The sequence below is a fragment of the Anomaloglossus baeobatrachus genome, chromosome 4, assembly GCF_048569485.1.
Source record: "Anomaloglossus baeobatrachus isolate aAnoBae1 chromosome 4, aAnoBae1.hap1, whole genome shotgun sequence".
NCBI lineage: Eukaryota > Metazoa > Chordata > Amphibia > Anura > Aromobatidae > Anomaloglossus > Anomaloglossus baeobatrachus.
In genome coordinates this window covers 519979413-520005276 of record NC_134356.1, presented here as the reverse complement: position 1 = coordinate 520005276, position 25864 = coordinate 519979413, and the positions used below count along the sequence as shown (strand labels likewise).

The following is a 25864-nucleotide window of genomic DNA, read 5'->3' as shown; positions in this document are numbered from 1 at the left end:
TGTAAATGAGTGTGACCGAGGCCTGCTATACACAAGGACTAGCCTGGTCTGTAAATGAGTGTGACCGAGGCCTGCTATACACAAGCACTAGCCTGGTCTGTAAATGAGTGTGACCGAGGCCTGCTATACACAAGCACTAGCCTGGTCTGTAAATGAGTGTGATGGAGTACGAGCCCTTTATGGGCAAGTAGTCCCTGACTGAGGGCCTAGGTTGGAGGAGAAGGAATGGAGCAGTGTCCGGCAGCTGTTTTGTACCAAGGGGCACATGATTAAAGTTTGTTTAAAAAAAAAAAAAGAGGAGGGATTGTGGAATGTGGCAGGGGGCGCCCTGGTGTTAATGGGCTGGTTAGGGCTTGGGCCCCTCCCCCTCCCCTGTATGGTGCTCACCCTATAGTTGGTGGGTTTATGGTTTAGCCCTTGGGCTTATAGGTTCCCCCACCCCCGTTTTCTTCCTCTTCCGGCATCGGCTGACGAGAGCTCCCCACCCACCCTCCCTGTTTGTGGTTTTAATTTGCTAACGATTATGATACAAGTCACAGCAGGCGGTATTTTCAACAGTTAAGGGACCGAGGACGCACATGCCCTCCAGGAGCTGGAGGGGCAACCGTTTCGGTTCAAAGAGAGATGTCACTCACGTGTTGAGTGGAAGTTGGTTAAAACAAGTTTAAGGTTAAAATAAAGCTGTGGCCGACCCCGTCCACTAAAGGTTATGAAGTTGTAGTTGTTATTTCTGCGCCGGGACACATGGGTACGGGTTGTGAGCTTGTTCATGTCATCAGTCTGACCGAGGCCCGCTATACAAAAGCACTAGCCTGGTCTGTAAATGAGTGTGACCGAGGCCTGCTATACACAAGGACTAGCCTGGTCTGTAAATGAGTGTGACCGAGGCCTGCTATACACAAGGACTAGCCTGGTCTGTAAATGATTGTGACCGAGGCCTGCTATACAAAAGCACTAGCCTGGTCTGTAAATGAGTGTGACCGAGGCCCGCTATACAAAAGCACTAGCCTGCTCTGTAAATGAGTGTGACCGAGGCCTGCTATACACAAGGACTAGCCTGGTCTGTAAATGAGTGTGACCGAGGCCTGCTATACACAAGGACTAGCCTGGTCTGTAAATGAGTGTGACCGAGGCCCGCTATACAAAAGCACTAGCCTGGTCTGTAAATGAGTGTGACCAAGGCCTGCTATACACAAGGACTAGCCTGGTCTGTAAATGAGTGTGACCGAGGCCTGCTATTGTGGCGCCCCTGACCTGGTCAGGCACCACTGAGTACTGCACCCATGCTGGGGACAGTACAACACAGGTAATCCAGAAGGCTGACCGGGGTGTGGAACACAGGCGCATAGTGATCAGGTCTCACACATGTACCCATGAGAGGACCCCTGGGGATCCCAGGAGGGGGCAAGCCTTCACCTTCACTGGAATAGTGGAGGGGGTAGAGCCTCCATCTCCTCTCAAGGGGTGTGGTGGAGAGTCTGGTTGCTAGGTGGCGTAGGCAAGAACAGGAGAGGAGGAGCAGTGAGCGAGTTCAGTGTAGAGTCCAGGGAGCTCAAGTGAGGAGCAGATCCCTGGAGCTGTGCAATCTGACAGCGTCCGCGCAGTGGCTACAGACGGGGGAGAACGGTCAACTAGGAGTGCTATCTGAAAGCCAGCTTCAGCTAGAGAGTGCAACGGAGTGGGAAGTAAGGAGACTGCTAGAGAGCACCAGGCCCAACCGGGCGGCAGATCCCGAAGCGAGGATAGATTCACCTTTCCCTGCTAAACCTGCCAGTGTGGGGCTCTTAAAGCCCACACCACAACACCACAAAAGCCGCAGCCACGTAACCGCAGTGAGGGCCCATAGGTCACAGGAGGCAAGCAGCTGGAGTGGCCTGGTCCGGGGAACAAGCACACGGCAAACAACAAGGGGAGAGAGGCTGCAGCATCTTCCCTGGGTGACCCCCATAGGGACTAAAAGTCGGGGTCACCCCAAACCACCAAGGGCTAAGGAAGGCGAGTCAGTAGTCACCCTCATAAAGTCAGCCTGAAGGATACCTGGTTCCTACCTGGTTCATCTCAGCTACGCCCGGGTTACTCACCCTGCCACCTGAAGTGAGTAAAAAACCCTGAAAGACATCCTGCCTGTGTGGTCATTCTGCGACTTGTGGTACTACAAACCTACACAGGGCCCTGGGGCTTGCCTCACTCTCAGGAGGCTCCTACATCTAACTGCACACACCATCAGCCCCAGGCGACCCTCAACCTGCAGTGGCGGTCCCTACTGGCCGCAATACTGAGAGTGGCGTCACGATCAAACAAGAAGATTTCCTACCAGTGACGGAGATCCAGCAACGTGGAGTCCCTGAAGGTAATGCACCGACACTGACACTACACCTGTGGGGCTTCACATCTGGCGTCACGAACAGGATAAGGACTAGACCTGTCCAGACAGGTGACCATGTGCCTGGGCGGTCCGCTTGAAAAATTGGAAGCGCCGCCATATTGCCACCATGAAAAGCGCGCTGAAAAACAACAGCAGCCCGCGCTGGGAGAAGTTACCGCCCACGAAGAGGTGTGGCTACCCAGAGATCCCCTGCAGAGTTCTGACCTCGCTTGTGAAGAGAGCGGAAGCGTCCAGAGACGGCGGAGCAGAAGAGAAGCCAGTAGCTTGTTAGAGAAAATGGAGTCCAGACGCGGATACCCAGAACCAGGCACTGCTGCCTGGTGGTGCCGAGAGCTTGCCATCTTCTGCGACCGGCTGGAGGCCGGGATTGTGCGACAGCTTAGGGAAGAACGCACGGAGCTCCTGGAGATGGCTGCGGCGGTGCGGACCTACGAGGAGGGAGCCGCGCGACGCATGTCAGACCGAGCGGCGACGACGCAGACCCCGATGCTGCCACAGATGGGTGAGTCGAGTGATGCCCCGGCCAGCGCAAGTGCCCCGACCCCTGCTGCCACGCCCGCGGTCCCGGAAGAGGCGCCCGGCGCGGCGCCACCGAACCAGGCCGCAGCCACGCTAGATGCGGCCCGCCAAATCCAGGCCGCCGCAGCCATGCCCCGCCTGGCCCGCAAAGGTCCGACTACCACTGCGATACTGATCCGTGCCGCAGGTGTGACACTGACCCAGGCTGCCACCCTGCTGAGCCCAGTCCGCCAAGACCCCACCGCAGCAGCGACACTCGTCCGCGCCGCAAGTGAGATGCTGAACCAGGCCGCAGCCCCGCCGGGTGCGGCCCGCCAAGCTCCGATCGCTGCAGCGACGTCCAGCCCAGCCTGCACAGAGCCCCCTGCAACAGCGACACAGATCCAGGCCGCCGCCATGCCGGGCGCGGCCCGCCAAGACCAGGCCGCCGCCATGCCGGGCGCGGCCCGCCAAGACCAGGCCGCCGCCATCCAGGGCGCGGCCAGCCAAGACCAGGCCGCCGCCATCCAGGGCGCGGCCCGCCAAGACCAGGCCGCCGCCATGCCAGGCGCGGCCCGCCAAGAAGAGATTACATCACTATTTTCCCCGGCCTGCAAGGCCAGAGCAGACACCGCTCCCCAGTCCAGAGAGGTCCCTGCTAGGAAGACCCTGATAGGAGAGGACCCTGAATACTGGAAGCTGAAGGCTGACCTAGAGGCCCAGTTCCCACAAGAGATGGTGGATCGGTATCTGCTCCCTCCGCATACCCCCAAGGAGATTCAGGCAACCCCTGCAGCCGCGCCAGAGAGTCCACCGCCCAGACCAGCTGAAGAGAGCCCATCCCCAGCACTGCCACCAAAGGAGTGCCAAGAAGAACTAAGGGGGAGAGGAGGCCAGGAAGCTGAGGAGCTGACTCCGGAGCCACCAGCAGTGGATCCATACCCAGAGCCAGAGATGCTGCCCTATTCTCGCTGGGATGAGGAAGACCTGACACCGTCCGCTGACGAAGAACTGCCCAAAAGTCTCATCTGGGAGTTTGCAAGCTGTACCACGCAGAGTTCAGGCCGCAAGACAGGGCGTCGCAACAGGACAACGCTGTCCCCTGCACCACAGTCTCCAGAGCAGAGAGAAGTCACAGCCAGAGACCTGCAGGAGAAAAGATTACTGAGAAGGTCTAGAGTCCAGGTCAGAGGACCCCTTTACAGAGGAGTTGTAGAGGACTTCAATTTGAAAAGCGGATACGGCTTTATTGTAGTAAGAGGAATAAAAGAGGGCATATTTGTGAATCGGAGAGATGTTCAAGCCCACCTGCCCAGAGGACATTCAGGCAGAAATTTGAAAATTGGAGACGTAGTACAGTTCACCTTGCATCAAGGAGAAAGGGGCTACTATGCCTTAGACGTAGCACCATGTCCCAAAGAGGAAAGAAAAGACAGAGATACAGAAACAGATGCAGAAAAGGAAACAGATGAAGATCAAGAAAGAAAAGACAAAGAGCCTACAGATGAAACTACCTCAGAGGATGACAAGGAGCAGGAAAACAGCAGGTGCCGTAGCCCAATAGGCCAAAGCCCTGGTAAAGAGGAGTAAAGTAAAGAAAGAAGTACCGAAAGTTTGACCAGTTTGACAAGTTGAAAAGTTTGCAACGTTATTGTTTAAGCATGTGCCCACAAAAACTATTGTGAGAAATAAACTTTAAGGCTATGAACTTGCTATAGCCACAAACTCTCGCAGTGTAAATAGTTACACCAGAGGGCACCACCGCCACCAGAGTCAGCCTGTTTAGGGGCTTGGCTCGTCTGCAACCAGGAGGAGCCCGTCCGTATATAGGGCCTTGGCTCACTTGCGACCAGAGAGCAAGCCTGTTTATGGGGCCTTGGCTCACCACCACAAAGAGGGTACCTGGTCAGCACCAACTGTGGAGGCCGCCTCTGCATCCTGCCAGAAGAGGCTGAGGGCGCGGATCCACCAGGCCAGGTATACCCTGAAAACCACCAGCCCATGTAAGCCGCCTCTACATCCTGCCAGAAGTGGCTGAAGCCGCGGCCAACGTGAGAGGGTTTTGGGTGGGTTAACGGACTTGTGGGTGGAGGGTGGTGATGTATGGTACCTGGTGCTTTTAAATGTTTTACATGTTTTAATGTTTTATGCATTTTAAAATGTTGTCTTGCAGCCCGAGGACGTGCTGGTGATAACTAAGGGGGAATGTGGCGCCCCTGACCTGGTCAGGCACCACTGAGTACTGCACCCATGCTGGGGACAGTACAACACAGGTAATCCAGAAGGCTGACCGGGGTGTGGAACACAGGCGCATAGTGATCAGGTCTCACACATGTACCCATGAGAGGACCCCTGGGGATCCCAGGAGGGGGCAAGCCTTCACCTTCACTGGAATAGTGGAGGGGGTAGAGCCTCCATCTCCTCTCAAGGGGTGTGGTGGAGAGTCTGGTTGCTAGGTGGCGTAGGCAAGAACAGGAGAGGAGGAGCAGTGAGCGAGTTCAGTGTAGAGTCCAGGGAGCTCAAGTGAGGAGCAGATCCCTGGAGCTGTGCAATCTGACAGCGTCCGCGCAGTGGCTACAGACGGGGGAGAACGGTCAACTAGGAGTGCTATCTGAAAGCCAGCTTCAGCTAGAGAGTGCAACGGAGTGGGAAGTAAGGAGACTGCTAGAGAGCACCAGGCCCAACCGGGCGGCAGATCCCGAAGCGAGGATAGATTCACCTTTCCCTGCTAAACCTGCCAGTGTGGGGCTCTTAAAGCCCACACCACAACACCACAAAAGCCGCAGCCACGTAACCGCAGTGAGGGCCCATAGGTCACAGGAGGCAAGCAGCTGGAGTGGCCTGGTCCGGGGAACAAGCACACGGCAAACAACAAGGGGAGAGAGGCTGCAGCATCTTCCCTGGGTGACCCCCATAGGGACTAAAAGTCGGGGTCACCCCAAACCACCAAGGGCTAAGGAAGGCGAGTCAGTAGTCACCCTCATAAAGTCAGCCTGAAGGATACCTGGTTCCTACCTGGTTCATCTCAGCTACGCCCGGGTTACTCACCCTGCCACCTGAAGTGAGTAAAAAACCCTGAAAGACATCCTGCCTGTGTGGTCATTCTGCGACTTGTGGTACTACAAACCTACACAGGGCCCTGGGGCTTGCCTCACTCTCAGGAGGCTCCTACATCTAACTGCACACACCATCAGCCCCAGGCGACCCTCAACCTGCAGTGGCGGTCCCTACTGGCCGCAATACTGAGAGTGGCGTCACGATCAAACAAGAAGATTTCCTACCAGTGACGGAGATCCAGCAACGTGGAGTCCCTGAAGGTAATGCACCGACACTGACACTACACCTGTGGGGCTTAACACTATACACAAGGACTAGCCTGGTCTGTAAATGAGTGTGACCAAGGCCCCTCTATACACAAGCATGTGGACTAGACTGCTGAATGCTTGCACATTTTTCACACAGACTCTGTTGTGTTGTGTTGTGGTATGGATGGGGGGCCCAAACTAATTGCTTGCACAGGAGCCCTCAGCAGTCTCTATCCGACCACCCCTGTATTTCTGTGTTCATAATATGGCTGCCTGACTTTGGGTCTAAAATACTGAAATGAAATGCCAAAATCATAGAACCCTGACACTTGCATTTGTATGACTAGTGCAATATTGAGCACATATCTCATGTGAAACTAACCGCAACCTTGTCATTAAATGAGTAATACGGCTACTAAGACCCTCGAGGCTAGCTGTCCACAATACTTTTTGGTGCATTTTTTAGCAGTGTATTTCAGCTCATTCAGATGTCAGTTTTTCTAAGGGTACATGTCCACAATGAGGTTTTATTGCTTCTTGATGCTGCATATTTTTGCTGTGTTGAAAACGCAGCGTTTTAAAGTTCCAGCAAAGTGGATCGGTTTATAGAAATCTCCTGCCCACTGCACTTTTCTTTTTAAGCTGCATAATGTGACCTGTGATGTGTTTTTCCAATCTGTGGCACGTCAATTTCTTTTGCGAGTACGTTGCGTTTTCTGTGCAGAATTTCCTTATAGACTTACATTAGATGCAGAAAATCCACACGCGAAAAAAAGCACATGCGTTCTTAGCTAATTTCTGCAGCATAAAAGCATCAAAAATGAATATAATCTGCACCCAAGAATGTCAATATCAGGAAGTTTTAAAAAAAATGCAGCATCAAAAACGCGATACAAATACATAATAAAAAAAAATCACACAAACGCAATGAAAAAAATGCAAATAAACTAAGGTGCAGAAATTCTGCAACACCAGAAAATTAACAAATGCTGGTCATCTGAGCATAGCCTTGGAGTCCTGTCTGTTTTTTCATAGACACAACTAGTACCTTTTATATTCTATGCTGCTGTTCACATGTTAGCATATACAAAATCAAAAAGACATTGAGTCATTCATCAAAGTCACCAATAGGCCTGTGAAAAACAATCGGACAGCACCCAGATGCCATCCATTTGCTGCCGTTTTTCACAGACCTTTTGATAGGGGAAGCTGGAGAAACCTCCATCTTTTATTTTACAGAATTCATAAGAGAAAAACTGATAATGACAAACGCTGATGAAAATCAATGATGACATATGAAGAAAAATCACATTTTCATGCACAAAAAAATGCAGCGTACTACAGTTCCAGCAAAAAATGATGGGATTTATAGAAATCATGGTCAATTTCTCTTGTAGTAAATATGCATTTTACTTTCTGATTTTCTCCATAGATTTGAATGAGATTAGGAAAATTTTTGTTTTTATTGCATTTCTGCAAATGGAGTAAAAATAGATGAAATATGCATATGGGTTTGTGCACGTCATTGATGATAATTGTCATTGACCAATAGACTTAAGGATGCTTTACACTCTGCGACATCGCTAACGATATATCGTCGGGGTCACGGTGTTTGTGACGCACATCCGGCGTCGTTAGCGACATCGCAGCATGTAACACCTCTGAGCGACCTAAAACGATTGCAAAAGAGGTAAAAATCGTTGGTATTGGAGAGGTCGCTCCAACACCAAAAATCATTGACAGGTGAGTAGCGAGGTTGTTTGTCATTCCTGCGGCAGCACACATCGCTATGTGTGACACCGCAGGAACGAGAAAACTCACCATACCTGCGTCCCGCCAGCAATGAGGAAGGAAGGAAGTGGGCGGGATGTTTGGCCCGCTGATCTCCGCCCCTCCTCTGCTATTGGGCGGCCACTTAGTGACGTCGCTATGATGCCGAATGAACCGTCCCCTTAGAAAGGAGGCGGTTTGCTGTTCACAGCGACGTCGCTATACAGGTAAGTAGTGTGACGGGTGTAAGCGATGTTGTGCGCCACGGGCAGCGATTTGCCCGTGACGCACAACCGACGGGGGTGGGTACGCTCATTAGCGATATCGGTACCGATATCGCAGCGTGTAAAGTACCCTTTACATTGTCAATATTGATTGATCAGATCAATATTAAAGGGAATCTGTCAGCAGATTTTTAGTACCTCATCGGAAAGCAGCATGATGTAGGCAAAGAGGCTCTGATTCTATCGATTTATCACTTAGATTACTGGCTGCAGCGGTTCTGACACCATCAGAATTTTTAGCTTTAGGGCTCATGCGCACGTACCTGCTGAATATTCTGCAGCGATTTGACAGCACATGTGTGCTTCAAATCGCTGCAGAAGCACTGCAAAATGAATACAGTATTTTTGTTAAAAAAAGCCAATTTCACGCGCATGCGCTCGGGATGCTGCCCCCACCATAGACATAGTGCGAGCTGCATCCAGAACGCACAGATAATTGACATGCTGCTTTTCTGAACGCACGGATTTTGGTCAAAATTTAAGCACCCAAATCGCTGCATTCATAAAAGTATTGTGTGCACGTATCATGCACAATCTACATAGATTGTGCAGGGGACGCAGGACGCATGCATTTACGCTGTAGTGCTATACGCAGCATAAATGCATGTGTGCCGCCCCCTTGCCAGCAGCCGTCGCTGCTCGGGTCCGGGCCTTCTGGGGTGGTGGCTCGAAGGTCTCCAGACCCAGGGGTCTCGCAGACACGCCGAATAAAAAGGGGAGATGTAGATGTACGGGCTAAGCCGTAGTAAGTTCGTGACACCCCCCACGGTGTGTGGTGAGGTGGGACACCACCGCTGCTGTTGTGGGGCACCCGGGGGAGATGTTGTGGCAGCTAGTTGTTAATCCCTCCGTGGGTAGGGATGGTTTGTTTACTCACAGTTAATAAATCACACAAGTCTCTGGTAAACCAAGGTGATGGTGGCCGGTGCCGCGGCCGGTTGCATTCGGGTCCCCCACCCGGCTGGTGGTCTCTATCCTTTTCCTCTGCACTGTTTGTGTAAGGTGGACTTCCTAGTCTGAAACTCAGGAGTCCGCTCTCGGCTGGATGTGGCCTAAGGAGCTGTGCCCACTGACGCTGGCCCGTGGGATCTATGGACCCTGGCGGTGACCTCCTATCCCTATCGGTGGGTTGTTGTCTTCTATGAGGGACTTTGGGTGGGACAGGACCTCTAGTCCTGGCCTCAATCGGTGAATTAACCAGGCCGCTTGTTTCCGGTTCTGGCTTCAGGGTTCAAGTAACCCCCTTTGTGCTACGGTTTCCGGGTCGGTTCCCCGTGTCGGTACCGGCGGGCTACAACCCTATCCCGGTCCACCTCGGTTCTGCCGAGTCATCTTCCCGTCTCCTGCTGATGGAGACCACGGTCTGCCTCCTAGTCAGTGGCACCAGGGCTCCTACCCTGGTACCGTTCAACTTGAACTTTCCTGCTGGAGCTACACTTAACTTACGCAACATGCGCACCAGCCCTTAAGGTGGTGTCACACACAGCGACGACGACAACGACGTCGCTGCTACGTCACCAATTCCTGTGATGTAGCAGCGACGTCCCGTCGCTGTCGCCTTGTGTGACATCCAGCAACGACCTGGCCCCTGCTGTGAGGTCGCCGGTCATTGCTGAATGTCCAGCTTCATTTTTTGGTCGTCGCTCTCTCGCTGTAACGCACACATCGCTGTGTGTGACAGCGAGAGAGCGACGAAATGAAGTGAGCAGGGAGCAGGAGCCGGCGTCTGGCAGCCTGCGGTAAGCTGTAACCAGGGTAAATATCGGGTAACCAAGGGAAGACCTTTCCCTGGTTACCCGATATTTACTTTCGTTACCAGCGTCCGCTGCTCACGCTGCCAGTGCCAGCTCCCTGCTCTCTGCACATGTAGCTGCAGTACACATCAGGTAATTAACCCGATGTGTACTGTAGCTAGGAGTGCAGGGAGCCAGCGCTAAGCAGTGTGCGCGGCTCCCTGCTTTCTGCACATGTAGCACAGCGACGCGTGTCGTTATGATCGCTGCTGCGTTTGCTGTGTTTGACAGCTAAGCAGCGATCATTACAGCAACTTACAAGGTCGCTGTTGCGTCACAGAAAATGGTGATGTAACAGCGACGTCGTTGTCGCTGTCGCTATGTGTGAACCCAGCTTTAGTCATGTAGCAGAGCTGAGTGACCTTCCCAGTCCACACCAGGCTCCCTATAGAGATTGTACATTGACAGTGAGGTGTCAAACACAGGAGGGGGCATGCCGGACTGTCCTGCGTGTGACTTTGTAGTCCAAGCAATGATAAGGCTACTGCTGCTTAAACAAATATAGCAAATAAATAACAGATCGGACTGTGACAAGACAGGCAGCCCTAAATTTTCTATTAACCCTGGAAATGTGTGTTCTTCAGATTACATCGCAAAAACCTGCTGACAGATTCCTTTTATATTTGTGTCTGCAATTTTGAATGAACCACTCAGTACGAAGAATAAGATCGGACATGTGCACAACCCCACAGACTATCATAGGTATAGTGCTAGCCGTGAAAAACACGGATAACACTTGTATGAGAAGAACGAAGGTCTTAATGATGCCTTGGGGTGCATTTACATAGGTGACAAATTCAGCAGATTTTCTAAAAGAAAAATCTGCATTTTACAGTAATAGTGTTGTGTATGAGATTAAAAAAAATCTCACTCACTGCGGAGATTATTTGACATCTACAACAAGTTTATTTATGCTGCAAATGTTTCACCATCTCCAATGCAAAGAGGGAAATATGGGGCCTCACCACAATGTTCACAACGACATCCACAGCTGTATTTACCCTTGTGGACTTCGCTGTGGAAAAGGAATGGACACCAAGCGTGTGGATTGACTCAGCTGGCTTTTAGATGAGAGCTGCCGTGATATAAGCCCAGGGCTTGGCAGGGGGTGGACCGGAGGCGGCAGCTTATTCTGCAGCACAATAAGGACACAGTATATCTTTCTTGCAGAGCTGAAGGGAAATTCTCTTTGAGATATTGAAAACAAAAGAGGATTTGTTATAAACACGAGGTTCTTAGAAAATAGTTGTGTATCCAGCAGCATCTCACCAGATTCCCCGGGCATCGGGCCAGTCACGTGCCATTCCTGCAGCTGTAAGTAGCGGGGATACAGGCTTGTCAAAGAGGAAGTGATCCTGGGGATGATGAAAAGCACAAAGCGGGTAAATAAAGCTAAATTGTGTTGACGATTAAGTTTTATGTGGCTTATAAGGGCCCATGTCCAGGATCAGGATTAGCAGCGTTTTGGATACAGCATGTTTTTGTTGTATTCAAAACACTGCGTTGTGCAGTACAAGCACAGTGGATGGGGTTTACAGAAATCCATGCCTATTGTCCTTCTAACGCTCCATAAACTGACATAAGGCTTGGGTTTCAAAGCCACAGTATGCCAATTTATTCTTGCGGAGACACTAATGTTCTAAGTGGGAGAACACAGAGAAAATACGCTGTGTCAGTGACCCTGATCATGGGCCCGGACAGCGCGTTCTCCCGCAAAAGACACTAGCGTCTCCGGAAGAGAACACAAAAGGGTGTTTTTTAAGCTTTTCCGTTGCAGAAACCTCTTAAACAATATATCAAGAAGTGACATAATATTGCAACAGAAATCCATGTTTTGCCATGAATTGAGAGCACTAAACACAACAAAGAATAGACACTTTTTCAAACACACGTGAAAGCACACACAAAAATGTGATCTGTGCATTACACGCAGGTTCTCTCATGGAAATAAATGGGAATTTTACAGATTTGAAATATTTTTAAGTGTGAATTTTGGCACAGAACATAATCTGTGCGAAAAGAACAAGTGACCATCTGCTCTCCCTCATTGACTAGCATTGGTCCTAGTGCAATGCGAGATTTTCTCACATTGCACTCGTCCTAGTCATTTGAGCGTACCCTTAGGCTATGTTCGCACTTTGAGTCGTCCTAAACGCATGTCAAAACGCACATTTAGGCAGTAATTGATTTTGCCAAAGTTGCTTCTGTCCCCAAAATAGCGCTAAAAACGCATGCGTATTTACTGCGTTTTTGCCGCATTTTTAGCGCTTTTTACATGCTTTTCCATTACGTTTTGACAGATGCATTTTGAACATAAAGACACAGCTAAATAAAGTTTAAACAGTCAAACATAATGAAAAAATAGAAAAAAGAGCACATATCTAATTTATGAAAAAATAAATAAAATAGTTATATTACATATAATTATAGCGGTTTTATACTATTTAGCGGAAAAATATCAATAAATTAATATTTGTCTTTAATTTAATTGTCGGACTATGTGTGTGTGTGTAAAGGGTCATATCATACCATTATTTCAATGTCAGAAAAGCAAACGTTTTGTAAGTCCAAAACGCATGTTTTCAGCACCAAAAAAGCAGGTAAAGCGCTGGAATTTTTATTTAGCTTGCTTTTTGCCATTTCTCATTGACTTCAATGTTAGCAAACTGCAACCAAAATGGCAAAAACAATTGACATGCTGCTTCTTTGAACGCATGGTTTTTGCCACAAAATATGCAAATTAAACGCTGTGTTTTGAAAAGCAAAGTGTGGACAGCAAATCCACATTTTCCATAGACTATTATGGAAAAGCAAAACGCATGCCTTTTGGCATGAAAACGCTGCAGTTCAAAACGGACCTAAAAAGCAACTGATAAGCAGGTGGAAACGCAAAGTGCGGACATAGCAAAAAAGGCTACTTTACACACTGCGATATCGGTCCCGATATCGCTAGTGTGGGTACCCGCCCCCATCTGTTGCGCGACACGGGCAAATCGCTGCCCGTGTCGCACAACAGCCGTCACACATACTTACCTGTCCGGCGACGTCGCTGTGACGGGCGAACCACCTCCTTTCTAAGGGGGCGGTCCGTGCGGCGTCACAGCGACATCACTGAAGCGTCACTGAACCGCCGCCCAATAGCAGCGGAGGGGCGGACCTGAGCGGGACGTAACATCCCGCCCACCTCCTTCCTTCCGCATAGCGGCCGGGAGGCAGGTAAGGGGAGCTTCCTCGTTCCTGCGGCGTCACACGCAGTGATGTGTGCTGCCACAGGAACGAGGAACAACTTCGTTACTGCTGCAGTAACGATTTTTAAGAATGGACCCCCATGTCGCCGATTAGCGATTTTGCACGTTTTTGCAACGATGCAAAATCGCTTATCGGTGTCACATGCAACGGCATCGCTAATGCGTCCGGATGTGCGTCACAAATTCCGCGACCCCAACGACTCCGCATTAGCGATGTCGCAGCGTGTAAAGCCCCCTTTAGTGAAGAAATACTGAGGAGAGGTGTGATCATGTGCTTCCAAACCATCTGAGTCAGTTACAGAAGGGGTGAGCTGTTTTTCTTACTTTATATTCAATCTTTGCTGACAGACTGTTGCAGTAAAGTGATGACTATAGCTCACGTGTCATTGATATTTTTTTTCGTTACTATCTGGAATTTGTTTTTAAATGTAATCTGTCAGAAGTAGAGATGGGGAGCATTGAAATGCTCGGGGGCTCGGTACTCGAGTCGTGTAGGTCAAATGCTCTGAAAGTGTGAATTTTGGCACAGAACATAATCTGTGTGAAAAGAACAAATGTTCTTCTAAGGCCGGAGTCACACTTGTGCGTATCTCGGGCGAGTCTCACATCGCGTCACCTGGCACGGCCGGACTCTCCTGACAGGAGTGGATCACCTGCATGTATTTCTATGCAGCTGAGAGGCTCCTGTCCGGAGAGCATCAGGCCGAGGCGGGTGATGCGATGCGAGACTCGCACGAGATACGCGCAAGTGTGACTCCGGCCTTATGTGGATTTTGAAATGGATCTGCTTCAAAATCCACATAAAATAACTACATGTGAATATACCCTAAGCCAAAACTAGGAAAGCGAAAATGGGAAAGATTTGTACCTAGAATGTGTTTGGGACCCAGAGATGGTTTTGGCTTAAAAATACTGCACCCAAAAATAATGTTATTCCACATGCACACAGTGAGTATTTTTGTGAGGTTTTTTTACCTCAGTATTTGTAGCCAAAACCAGGTGTGGGTAATAAATACAGAAGTGCAACACGATTATCTATTATACTTTTCCTCTGATTGTTCCACTCCTGATTTTGGCTACACATAGGTAAGGCTGTGTGCGCACTTTGCGTTTTTACCTGCGTTTCTGCAACGTTTTGAACTGCAGCGTTTTTATGCCAAAATGCATGCGTTTTGATTTTCAAGCAAAGTCTATGGGAAATGGGGATTTCTTGTGCGCACTTTGCAGTTCAAAACGCAGCGTTTAATTTGCATATTTTTGGGCAAAAACTCAGCGATCAAAGAAGCAACATGTCAATTGTTTTTGCCATTTGGGCTGCGTTTTGCTAACATTGAAGTCAATGAGAAGTTGCAAAAAGCAACCAACATCTAAATTCCAGCATTTTACATGCTTTTTAGATGCTGAAAACATGCGTTTATGACATCAAAATAATGGAATGATATGTCCCTTTACACACACATAGTCCGACAATTAAATTAATGAAAAATATTAATTTATTGTTATTTCAACCATAAATAGTCTAAAACTGCTATAATTATATTAAATATAACTATTTTTGTTATGATTTAAATAATTATATTTGTTTTCTTTTTTTTTTCCTTTTTTCATAGTGTTTGACTGTTTAAACTTTATTTAGCAGTGTCTTTATGTTCAAAACACATCTGTCTTTACGAAATGGAAAAGCATGTAAAAAGCACTAAAAACGCGGGTAAAACGCGGTAAATACGCACGCATATTTATCGCGTTTCAATGGACAAAAGCAACTTTGGCAAAAGCAATTTCTGCCAGAGGATGCGTTTTGAACTGCAACTACGACGACGCAAAGTGCGCACATAGCCTAAAAAACTCAAATACCCAAGATGTGGACGAGGCCTGATAGAGGCTCTCAATATAAAATCATTGCTCAGTAATGTGCCTTCTTACATCTATTAACTGCTGCTGTTCTTTGTCAGTCATGTCGCTTAGTCTGTAGTAGCGTCCAGTCAGGTCTCCAGAAAGACCACTGAGGGCATCGGCTGTCACCCGCTCCACCTCCCTCCTCTCTGCTCGAGTGCACGCTGGGGGCAAACTGAGACCTCTGATACTTCTTCCTGTCCGAACCCGAGATGACAGTACGTAACGTTCATCAAAATGGCCGGCTTTAATCTGCCAAGAATAAAAATACAGATTATTACGAAACATAAAAAATTAAAAATAGCAGAACCTTTCATGTACATTTTATTTAACTATTTTACATCACATTTCATTTTCCTTTAATCCAGATCAGCACATTTTAGATCCACATATAACTGTATCCAATGCGCTAATATTCATGTAGTCTTCTATTAATACCTTGCTGGCATCTAAGTCTGTGGGATGTCTCATGGCTCTTGGATCATATCCATTGTGCCGCTCCTTTATAACAGGATCAAAAATATCTGCAAATACCTGAAACATCAAAAACAAAATCTCTTCAGACATTTTTGCAGGCTATGGTTCTTCTTCGCATTGTTATTAATATTAATAAACATATTCCACAAGTTAATCCGCTCTAGATACAGTAGATACTCATGAAGAAGTATAAATCAGATTACAGGGGTATTCATAGAAGAAGTGGTCCTGCTGAGAAAGGTAAAATGGAGACCCAAAAGAGAACTTGTCACATCCCCAAATGCTGTTATCCTGCAAATATGGAGTCAATCTGCAATGTTTTGAAGCTGTGCAGCTGCCACACTGAAAGCCTGGCTACTGGGAGTAAACTTTATTCCTCCAGTCTCCAGTTTTCAGTCACAGGGCACGATTGGCGCAATTTCAGTCACCACTTAAGGCTATGTGCGCATGTTGCAGATTTGGTGCAGAAATTTTCTGCATCAAACATGTACCTTCTGGCAGAAAAACACGTGCTTTTGGTGCGTTTTTATGTCTTGTGTTTTTTTAATGAAATAAATCAGTGGAAGAGATAAAAACAATGCATGAAAAAACACACCAACAATTGACACGCTGCAGATTATTTTCTGCACAAAATCTGCAAGGAAAAACTAAGCAATGTGCACAGTACTTCGGAATGCTCATTGACTTTGGTGGCATAAAGATAGACATCCAGATTTGTGACAAATCTGCATCAAAAATGCATTGTGTGCACACAGCCTAAGGCCCCCTTCACACGTCAGTGGTAGGACATCCATTTTGGTACATACTGGAGACATAGACATACGCAGACCCATTAAAATGAATGGGTCAGCACACACACACATCAGTGTTTTCACAAGGACCGTGTATCCACATGGAGACAAGTCCATTTTTCTCCAGCACTAATGTCACATGGACCACACACTGATGTGATCCGTGTAACATCAGTGTGACACGTACTGGAGAAAACATGTGACTTTGATATAAAATGACTTTTTACACTCGCCTGTCTCCAGCACTGCTGTTGCTTGGTTCTGGGCCCACTCATTATGCTCAGGAATATTCACTGCACCATGGACCCAGAAGCAGCAGCAGCGCTGGGGACAGCAGCACCATAGACAGGTAAGTATAGAAGTCCATGTTGTGATGGTACAGGGACAGCACACACGTGCCAAAATCACAGCACAGCGTTTCAGAGACATCTCCGTCTCCTTCCTCTTTTTCCTGAGGAAGGAGACTGAGATGTCTCTGAAACGTGTAGAATTGTAAAATAAAGGAAATCTTTTATCTACAGCATCTGTGGTTTTTAGTGCGGCATTTAAAACTGGTCTTCATTCAAATTCTTATATAGGATCTGGATGAGAAAGAAGCTGACCATCTGCTCTCCCTCACTGACTAACATTGGTCCGAGTGCAATGCGAAATTTTCTCGCATTGCACTTGCGCAAGTCATACGCTCATGTGAGTGTACCCTTAATGAAGAAATGCTGAGGAGAGGTGTGATCATGTGCTTCCAAATCATCTGAGTCAATTACAGAAGGTTTTCTTACTTTATATTCAATCTTTGCTGACAGACTGTTGCAGTAAAGTGATGACTATAGCTCACGTGTCATTGATATAATTTTTTGTTACTATCTGGAATTTTTTAAATGTAATCTGTCAGAAGGAGAGATGGGAGCACTAAAATGCTCGGGGGCTTGGTATTCGAATCGAGTACGTCAGATGCTCTGAAAGGGCTCAAGTAACCGTTATAACAGAAATTAATTACCCCATAAAGCCAACCATAACCAAGCATTTCCAGGGAAAAGGAGGGTTTTTTTTTCTTTTGACACATTACATCCAAAAATAATGTTTCAACCTCAGTGAGAGCCATTCAGAGACTGTGTATGCCTCTCCCTGGGGAACCTGCACACATCATGCAATGAAGCAAGCCTGTGCATTGTGGTAGCCGTTTCTTGGACGACACATCTGAGCACCCGCGATACTCAGCTGAACTCCGCAAGTACCCGAGCACCCCAATGCTCGATCGAGTACCGAACAGTGGCGAGCACAACACTAATCAGAAGGTTTTTGTTATGTAATCTGAAAGCAGTATGCTTTAAAGCGCACCAATCAGCAGGATTTTCCCATATGCACAAAAGCCAGTGCTATACTGGCACTATCAGGCTGATTCTATACATACCTGTAGTGGTCAGCTCGGATGTATAGGTTTTGAAACACAAACAAATAAAGCTTGTAAAATGAGCAGTTTTTTGATTGGCAGCAGCTGGGGGGGGGGGGGTTGATGGTGATTCCACCCCCCTGCCTGTCCGTTCTCCCCTTATTTATTATTTATCCTAATTCCATTATAGAAGGTTGTGGCTATTAATCACGGTTCCTAGAAGGACCTTGATGATTTCATACATATGTGACCAGAAGGGGTGGGGTCTCAGCCAACATTAAAGTAATGTTGCTTCCTGGTATCAGCTATGTTGGCTGAGGCACCACCCCTTCTGGTCACGTGGGTATGACGTCATCAAGGTCCTTCTAGCCACCATGATTTATAGCCACAGCCATTAGTAAAACACCTCTGTAATGGAATTAGCATAAATAAAAGATAGAGGTAGGAACAACAGGCAGGGGGCGGGAATCATTATCAAACCCCACTCCAGCTGCTGCAGCTCCTGTCAATCAAATAACTGTTCATTTTACAAACTTTACTTGCTTGTGTTTCAAAATCTATACATCCTAGCTGACAACTATTGATATGTATAGAATCATCATGATAGTACCAGTATAGGATTGGCTTTAGGTTATATAGGAAAATCCTGCTGATTGGTGCGCTTTAAGGGCTGAGTCCCTGATTCCAGGGTATATCACTCCAGGGTGTATCACTTTTTGGTCTGTGTGCTGTTTTAATAAACTGTGTTTTATCAATAGGAGATCATCACCACAAGACTATTTGTCCCGTGCTATGTAGTCTTCCTGCTCTTAGCAACCTCTACCCCACCACTGATTAACAGCTTTGTGATATTTTACAATATACACAGAAAGCTGCTAGTCAGTGGTGTGGATGGGATTATTCAGCGCTCAATATTCAGAGCACTGCTAGATCTGCAGCAGAGAAAACTGAATTTATCAAAATAGCGAATGCAGACCATTTAGTGACAAATTACTGAAATCAAGGCCTCTGCCCCTATATCATAATACACTCAGACAACATAGAAAACACCTCTTGACAGATTTTTACCACATATGATTTACATACTTGAGATTCTTATATAAGTGATGGCTCAACATTGCTTTGTTTTTTTTTCATTAAAACTCTGGATTGATGGTGCCGCAAATGGCAGTCAAGAAGTACAATCCACTCAATACCGCTGTGCAGTGATAATGAACTACAGTATATTGAATTATCAAGATTCAACAGTCAGAGGAGAGTCTGGTAATTACATTACATTACCTGTCCTATTAAAAGCAAAACAGCTTTGATGTGCCAAGGATATTCCTCACAAACAGAAAATTGTTGCCTTGTGTAAAATCTTGGAAGAGATCATGTGCCCTCCTTCACTTACACACTGTATTATCTATGAGATTTCTGTAATTTATCCCTTAGAACAAATACAGATGTGCCTTTTTTACATTTTCTTTTGGTTTACCATAATCAGAGATTACCAATTCTTTCAACATGATTTCCAGATACTATGCCACGAGATGTCTATACTATGCGTGTCATGGTGGCCACCCAGTGGGTGAGATGTAAACTGCAGTCTATAACAAGGGTTTTGCTATCGTATTATGTTTGTTTTGTGAGGAATCAGGATCTTTAATGAAATTCAAGAAAAGTGAGAGGACACGTGTGCACCACGTTCACCAAACCATACAGCATTCCTGACAGCACAGTGTCAGGCCATGCTTACCTCGTAGCATTCTTCATCTCCTGCTACCATGCCCACAGTTTTAATGAAGGGATGTCCTGGGTTATCTACACCAGTCTGAATACATTGATCAAGGGTGAAGCCATTCGGGGTGGACTTGTTGCAGAGTTTGGCATAGATGGAAGGAGACAAGTTACTGGCCATACAGTTATTATGTTTCCGGAGGTCTGGGTACTCTGCACTGTAAAAAAAAAAAAGACAAATTTTACTGTTTCATAGTATGGCCCCATCTACATACTGTATATGTGCATCCATCACCAATAGTCAGGCAATGATGCTCTCCCTTTAATTGATGCATTTTTTTTTTCAAACTAGACTAGAGAATGTCATAAATTATACAGATTAGACAATTTTGTCATTTGTGAAAATAACGCATTGCTCTAAACAAAGAGCCCGAATATAGCACTACAGAGAGGCAGAACCCTCTTTCTTTGATCTTCCTACTAAAGCCGGGTGCATAGTGATCGCATTCATACAATAGCCGGTTGTAGGCTACAAGCAATTGTTAAAGGGACTCTGTCAACAGGTTTTTGCTATGTAATCTGAGGACAGCATGAGGTTGGACCTAAGATATAGATTTCTGTCATGTGTCACTTATTAGGCTATGTGCTGTTTCCATACAATGAAGGTTTTACCTCCAGCAGATTATTACTGCTCTGTACTACAGGGCATGTGAGCCCTGGTCCGACCGCACCCCCTCCTCTGTCAAGCAGCTCACTGTCAATAGACATTGTACATAGAGACCTACATGCTACATCTACAAACTCTGATTGTGTCACAACTGCTACAGCCAGTATACCAAGTGATAGATCGTTGGAATTGGGGTCCCTCTTTCTCCATTTTGCTGCTCTCAGATGAGGAAACAAAAACCGCATAACAAATTCCCTTTAAAGAACACTAAAGTACTGAAAATACGTTTTCTTTAGGCTTCATTCAGACTTCAATGAAACTTAGTACTTGTACAGACTGCGATGCACGGATAGGCCGCAGGTTTCCTGATCTGAATTTTACAGTGTCATACCTGCACCCAGTTCATGCAAAACAGGCCATAAATATATAGTATTTAACAGATGTCTACATTCGGCTTTATGCTTGACCCCAAATAAAATTATGTAAAGAGATCTTCAAATTTCATTGACATACTCAACAACTTTTCGCTTGTGATATTAGGACAACCTGTCAAGCCGTACTGCACTGCACCGATCAATACCAGGATATGAAGGGAGTGACACTTGATGTTATTGTCTTTGTAAGTGGTAAATATTGATTGGCAGGAAATATATCTGTCCCATCACACAGCATAAACTGAACGTCGCACTAAGGAGGAGTCATTGCATGGGGCATGGAATGTGGTGGAGTTCTCATATATTGCTCAGCTCAACAATACAGAAATAATCTTAAGGCCTCGTCACATGCAGCGACGTATCTAACGATATATCGCCGGGGTCACGGATTCCGTGACGCACATCCGGCATCATTAGCGACGTTGTTGCGTGTGACAGCAAGGAATGACCGTTAACAATGGAAAATACTCACCTTATCGTCCATCATTGATACTTCGTTCCTTTTCAAAAAATTGTTCATTGTTGAGCTTGCAGGTTGCTCGTCGTTCCCGAGGCAGCACACATCGCTACGTGTGACACCTCGGGAACGACGAACTGCAGCTTACCTGAGGCCGCTGGAAATGCGGAAGGAAGGAGGTGGGCGGGATGTTACGACCAGCTCATGTCCGCCCCTCCGCTTCTATTGGGCGGCTGCTGTGACGCCACACAAACCGCCCCCTTAGAAAGGAGGCGGTTCGCCGGCAACAGCGACGTCGCTAGACAGGTAAGTCCATGTGACGGCTCCTAACGATATTGTGCGCCACGGGCAGCGATTTGCCCGTGATGCACAAACGACGGGGGTGGGTGCTTTCACCAGCGATATTGTTAGCGATATTGCTGCGTGTAACACCCCCTTTAGTCCTCCAGATTGCTGACATTGATTGCCCTCTTGCTCCTAGTATTTAGTTAGTGATGGACACTTGACTTCTATTTTTGAATTATTCATATTTGAACAGGACGCATCAACAATATACTGTCCCTGGGTCTTGGACAGTCTCAACGGAGCTATCAGTATGGAAAACAAGGAGATTTCTATCTGAACGTTTGCCCCAGAAGAAAGGACCATCAGAGGTGTCTAAATATCCAATAACTTTTTCAAAATACCATGCATATATAACAAAGGTAAACATGCATATTAAAGAGGAAATATGTCATTCTGATAACAGTCACCATATGTCCAGGGAGGTGGAAAATACATCACTTGGTCTGGACCTTTATTTAATAGAGGCCTGAGCTTTATTTGGGCATAATATGGTGATGCATTTGGCCTGTCTACAGCAGTCTTATCTAGACACTATATGATGATATCGGGACTATTTTTTTGCCATGTTATATTAAATCAGCCCTGCCTATGTTTTCGTCATACATTACGTTTTTCAATTAGTACATCAGACATTTTAATTTGTGATTTTGGGCCTCGGTAGAGTATGTACCTCAGTAAAATTCTCTCAAAAATGTTTTTCTCGTATTTGTTATAATAAGTTGTTTTTGTGCGGTGAGTCAATTTTATACAGTGCTATCAAAATGCATACATTTACACCAAAGTGTAGCTTTTGGGAAGCCAGTGGTAGCATGTAGCAATCATAACTGGACCTAAAATGCCTTTCTGCCACACAAGAAGATACCAGTACCCAAAATGGCACTTGGGAGGAGGCACTTGGGAGGAAGAACAACAGATTCTTCACTGATGCCCAAGAGCTACACTGATCCTCAAGTGACGCCCAAGAGCTACACTGATCCTAAAGTGACGCCCAAGAGCTACACTGATCCTTAGGTGACGCCCAAGAGCTACACTGATCCTAAAGTGATGCCCAAGAGCTACACTGATCCTTAGGTGACGCCCAAGAGCTACACTGATCCTAAAGTGACGCCCAAGAGCTACACTGATCCTTAGGTGACGCCCAAGAGCTACACGGTTCTTAAAGTGACGCCCAAGAGCTATACGGATCCTAAAGTGATGCCCAAGAGCTACATGGATACTAAAGTGACGCCAAGAGCTACACGGATACTTAAGTGACACCCAAAAGCTACACTGATACTAAAGTGATGCCCAAGGGCTACACTGATACTAAAGTGACGCCCAAGAGCTACACTGATCCAAAAGATGAACATATGCATTAGATAAATGTTGCTGAGATCAAACAACAATCTAAATGTTTATTGAGGTATCCCAACTGTAAGGCCACGGTCACATGTTGAGTTTTCTTTTACCTCAGTATTTATAAGTCAAAATCAGAAGTGGAACCATCAGAGGAAAAGTATAATAGAAACACGTCACCACTTCTGCATTTTTTACCCACTCCTGGTTTTGGCTACAAATACGAAGGTAAAAAACTCACCAAATACTCAACGTGTGACCGTGGCCTTAGAAGGATCAGGCAAGTCGGATTACAACATGCCCAGTCCTCAGTTGTCTCAGGAGATAATTTCTGCTGTCCCTTATCATTCTCTCCGGAGTAAATAAGCACAGTTGACTGATCCACACAAAAATGTTTTTGGAGGAACAAGTTATTTTAGGGATTACGGAGATTATTATTAATAAATACATGTGGATTATTTGATGTAATTAATTAAGCCATGTCAGATCATTCAACTCAAGATTATCTTCTTATCGAACATTAATCTAGAATAATGGGTCAATCTATTGTGAACCCTGTGTGGTGCCTTCTGCTCCCAAGTTAATATACCATATGCATGTCCTCTTAGGGGGCCTCAATACATTACCATGTAGCAGAATGTAGGTTAAGGTGGTGAACTCTATAAGGAGCTTGCTGGCTCAGCGTTATTAAGCTTTGCACGCTTAAAGCTTTATATGAATACAGCCACGCTCACGGTGACGGCTTATTTGCAATTCCTTATAAAGTTTTTCAGATATGGTATAATGAGCAATGCACATTCCTACCATCTAAGAAAGCTATTAAATGTTGGGTGATGTGCGCAGATCAGCAAGTGGAATCTTTTTCTGCTGATGTCAGCAGTATCCATGCTTTCAACAAGAAACATATACGTGCAAAACACAGTATCCATAAGAAATAGCATGGTCCATATTATCCTACATTCTTGCCAAAGAAAACGTCTATTAGGAAAAACCCATTTTCTTTTTAGTTACTGAGTAGAAGGTATTGATTTCTGTTGCTGTGCCCCGGAGATGCAGCATTGTGCAGAAGACAAGGGATGGATAGCTCTTCTCTGCAGAGGTAACAGACAGTGTGCGCTGCTGCACATAATTAGGTAAGCATGTCCCCTGAGCTATTACTAGAAATAATACATTATTTTATGTCACCACTGTCTAAAGGAATGTTCTGGAAGGCAAAAAAAATATCACAAATAAAAAATATATTGGGAAAGCATATACCATGCTGAGGATGAATGTTGTCATTTTATTAAGAACCTGTGTGAGCCCTGATATAAGGAATAAGGATGAAATGTATGCTCTAATGACTATCACTTTCCAACGTTTTTCGTGCTCGGATTTTAGTGTTAGAATTTTATTAACGAATTCATTAAATCTTAGGATCCCCATCCCCCAAACGGTTATCAATAAACCCCATTCCCCTCCATCCTGGATTCTAGAGCATTCAGAGGGGCTTCTATCATAATGACAGTTAATTAAACTGAACGGACCCTTATGTATTTGATTCTATGGTATTAAAAAATGGTTAAACAATGAATGGCTTATAATTCTAATAATAATAATTAAAAATCGGAATTTGTATCATGATGATCAGAAAATAGATGGAAATAAAACTTGCCGTTACCTTGGTGGGTAGAGTCTCCGGGTTTTTTCTGAATCAGCACTGATGACTTCTCTGCTAATGAGGTAGCCAGCGGCTAGTGACCCAGCACCAGCCATTGCCAGAAGTCCAGCTGATTTCCTGGATAACAGGACTCTTGAGAAGGTGCTGGCCATTTTTACAATCTTGGAGCTTTAGGAGAGTGATAGAAGAAGGGGCCCAGTCGATCTGCAAAGACACCGAGGACAAGAGATGGAGAGTACGTGAGAGATGAGAGAAGAGAGCAGTGGCTGAGGGGGTGGACGTGATATGAATAGAAACTACCGAACAAAACAGAGGAGATTACAGCAAGGCGCAGAGAGAGCAGACCTGCCCTAGACTCTGAGCCCACTCCAAATCTGGCCTGCCCTCCCAGCATAATGCAATAAGGAGATTCCACAATGTGGTGGGACATTCAAAACATGTGGCGGCATTATAGGAAGAATGTTACATGGAGAAGACGGCAGCAATAATATAGTATGTTTACGAATTCATTATAATGATACATTTAGGCTATATTCACACACTGCATTTTTGCTGCATTTTATTTTGCAGCAAACCTGCTCTCTTGGCAGTAATAAATCTGCTTTTGTCCGATTTCAGATGTCCATGTTTAATCATGTACAAGCCACATGCATTGGTATGGTCATACGTGTGTCATATGTATAACATCTGTGTTTGCATACATGTGACATCAGTGTGACACATACCAGAGAAAACACATGTCTGAAATAAAAAGACTTTCTATATTCACTTGTATCCAGCGATGCTGTCTGGGGCTCTCCCGTCTCCTGCTTCTGACCCCCGCTAATTATGCTCATTGAATATTCACTGCACCTCGGACCTGGAAGCAGAAGCATCGCCGGGACAGGTGAGTATCCAGCAAGCAATGTGTGTGCAGTGAGGTCATCTGAGTTTCCAATGAACTCTGATGACCTCCTGATGACACCCCCATGACACCCGCACTACAGCGGGTGTCACGACGGTGACTTCACAGGTTCATCAGAGTTCATTGGGAATTTCAATGACCTCCTGGATGTCACTGCGCACACACTGCTTGCTGGATATTCACCTGTCCCCGGCAATGCTGTCCCCGGCAATGCTCCTGCTTCCAGGTCCGAGGTGCAGTGAATATTCAATGAGCATAATTAGCAGGAGTCAGAAGCAAGTGACAGCAGAGCCGAAGACAGCAGCACTGGATACAGGTGAATATAGAAAATATTTTATTTCAAAGACCTGTGTTTTCTCCGGTCCGTGTCACACTGATGTCACAAAGATCACATCAGTGTGTGATCCATGTGACACCCATGATGCTGGACAAAAAACGGACATGTCTCTGTGTGTATGTGTGGGGCCACGCCGGGTCACATGGTCCGTGTGAAAACATGGCCGTGTAACTC

General features: G+C 46.3%; 1 protein-coding gene across 1 annotated transcript in view; it reads right to left on the bottom strand.

The window, feature by feature from the left end:
- Window positions 1-25864, bottom strand: part of CKMT1A (creatine kinase, mitochondrial 1A) — a 58226-nt gene that overhangs the window by 7486 nt on the left and 24876 nt on the right. Inside the window, exons 2-6 of the mRNA XM_075345882.1 lie at window positions 24450-24653; window positions 19571-19769; window positions 15616-15711; window positions 15208-15429; window positions 11306-11391 (exon numbers count right to left, since the gene is read on the bottom strand). Of these exons, the coding sequence (XP_075201997.1) occupies window positions 11306-11391; window positions 15208-15429; window positions 15616-15711; window positions 19571-19769; window positions 24450-24601 (755 nt within the window). The 5' untranslated portion in view covers window positions 24602-24653. The remainder of the gene's footprint in view (window positions 1-11305; window positions 11392-15207; window positions 15430-15615; window positions 15712-19570; window positions 19770-24449; window positions 24654-25864) is intronic.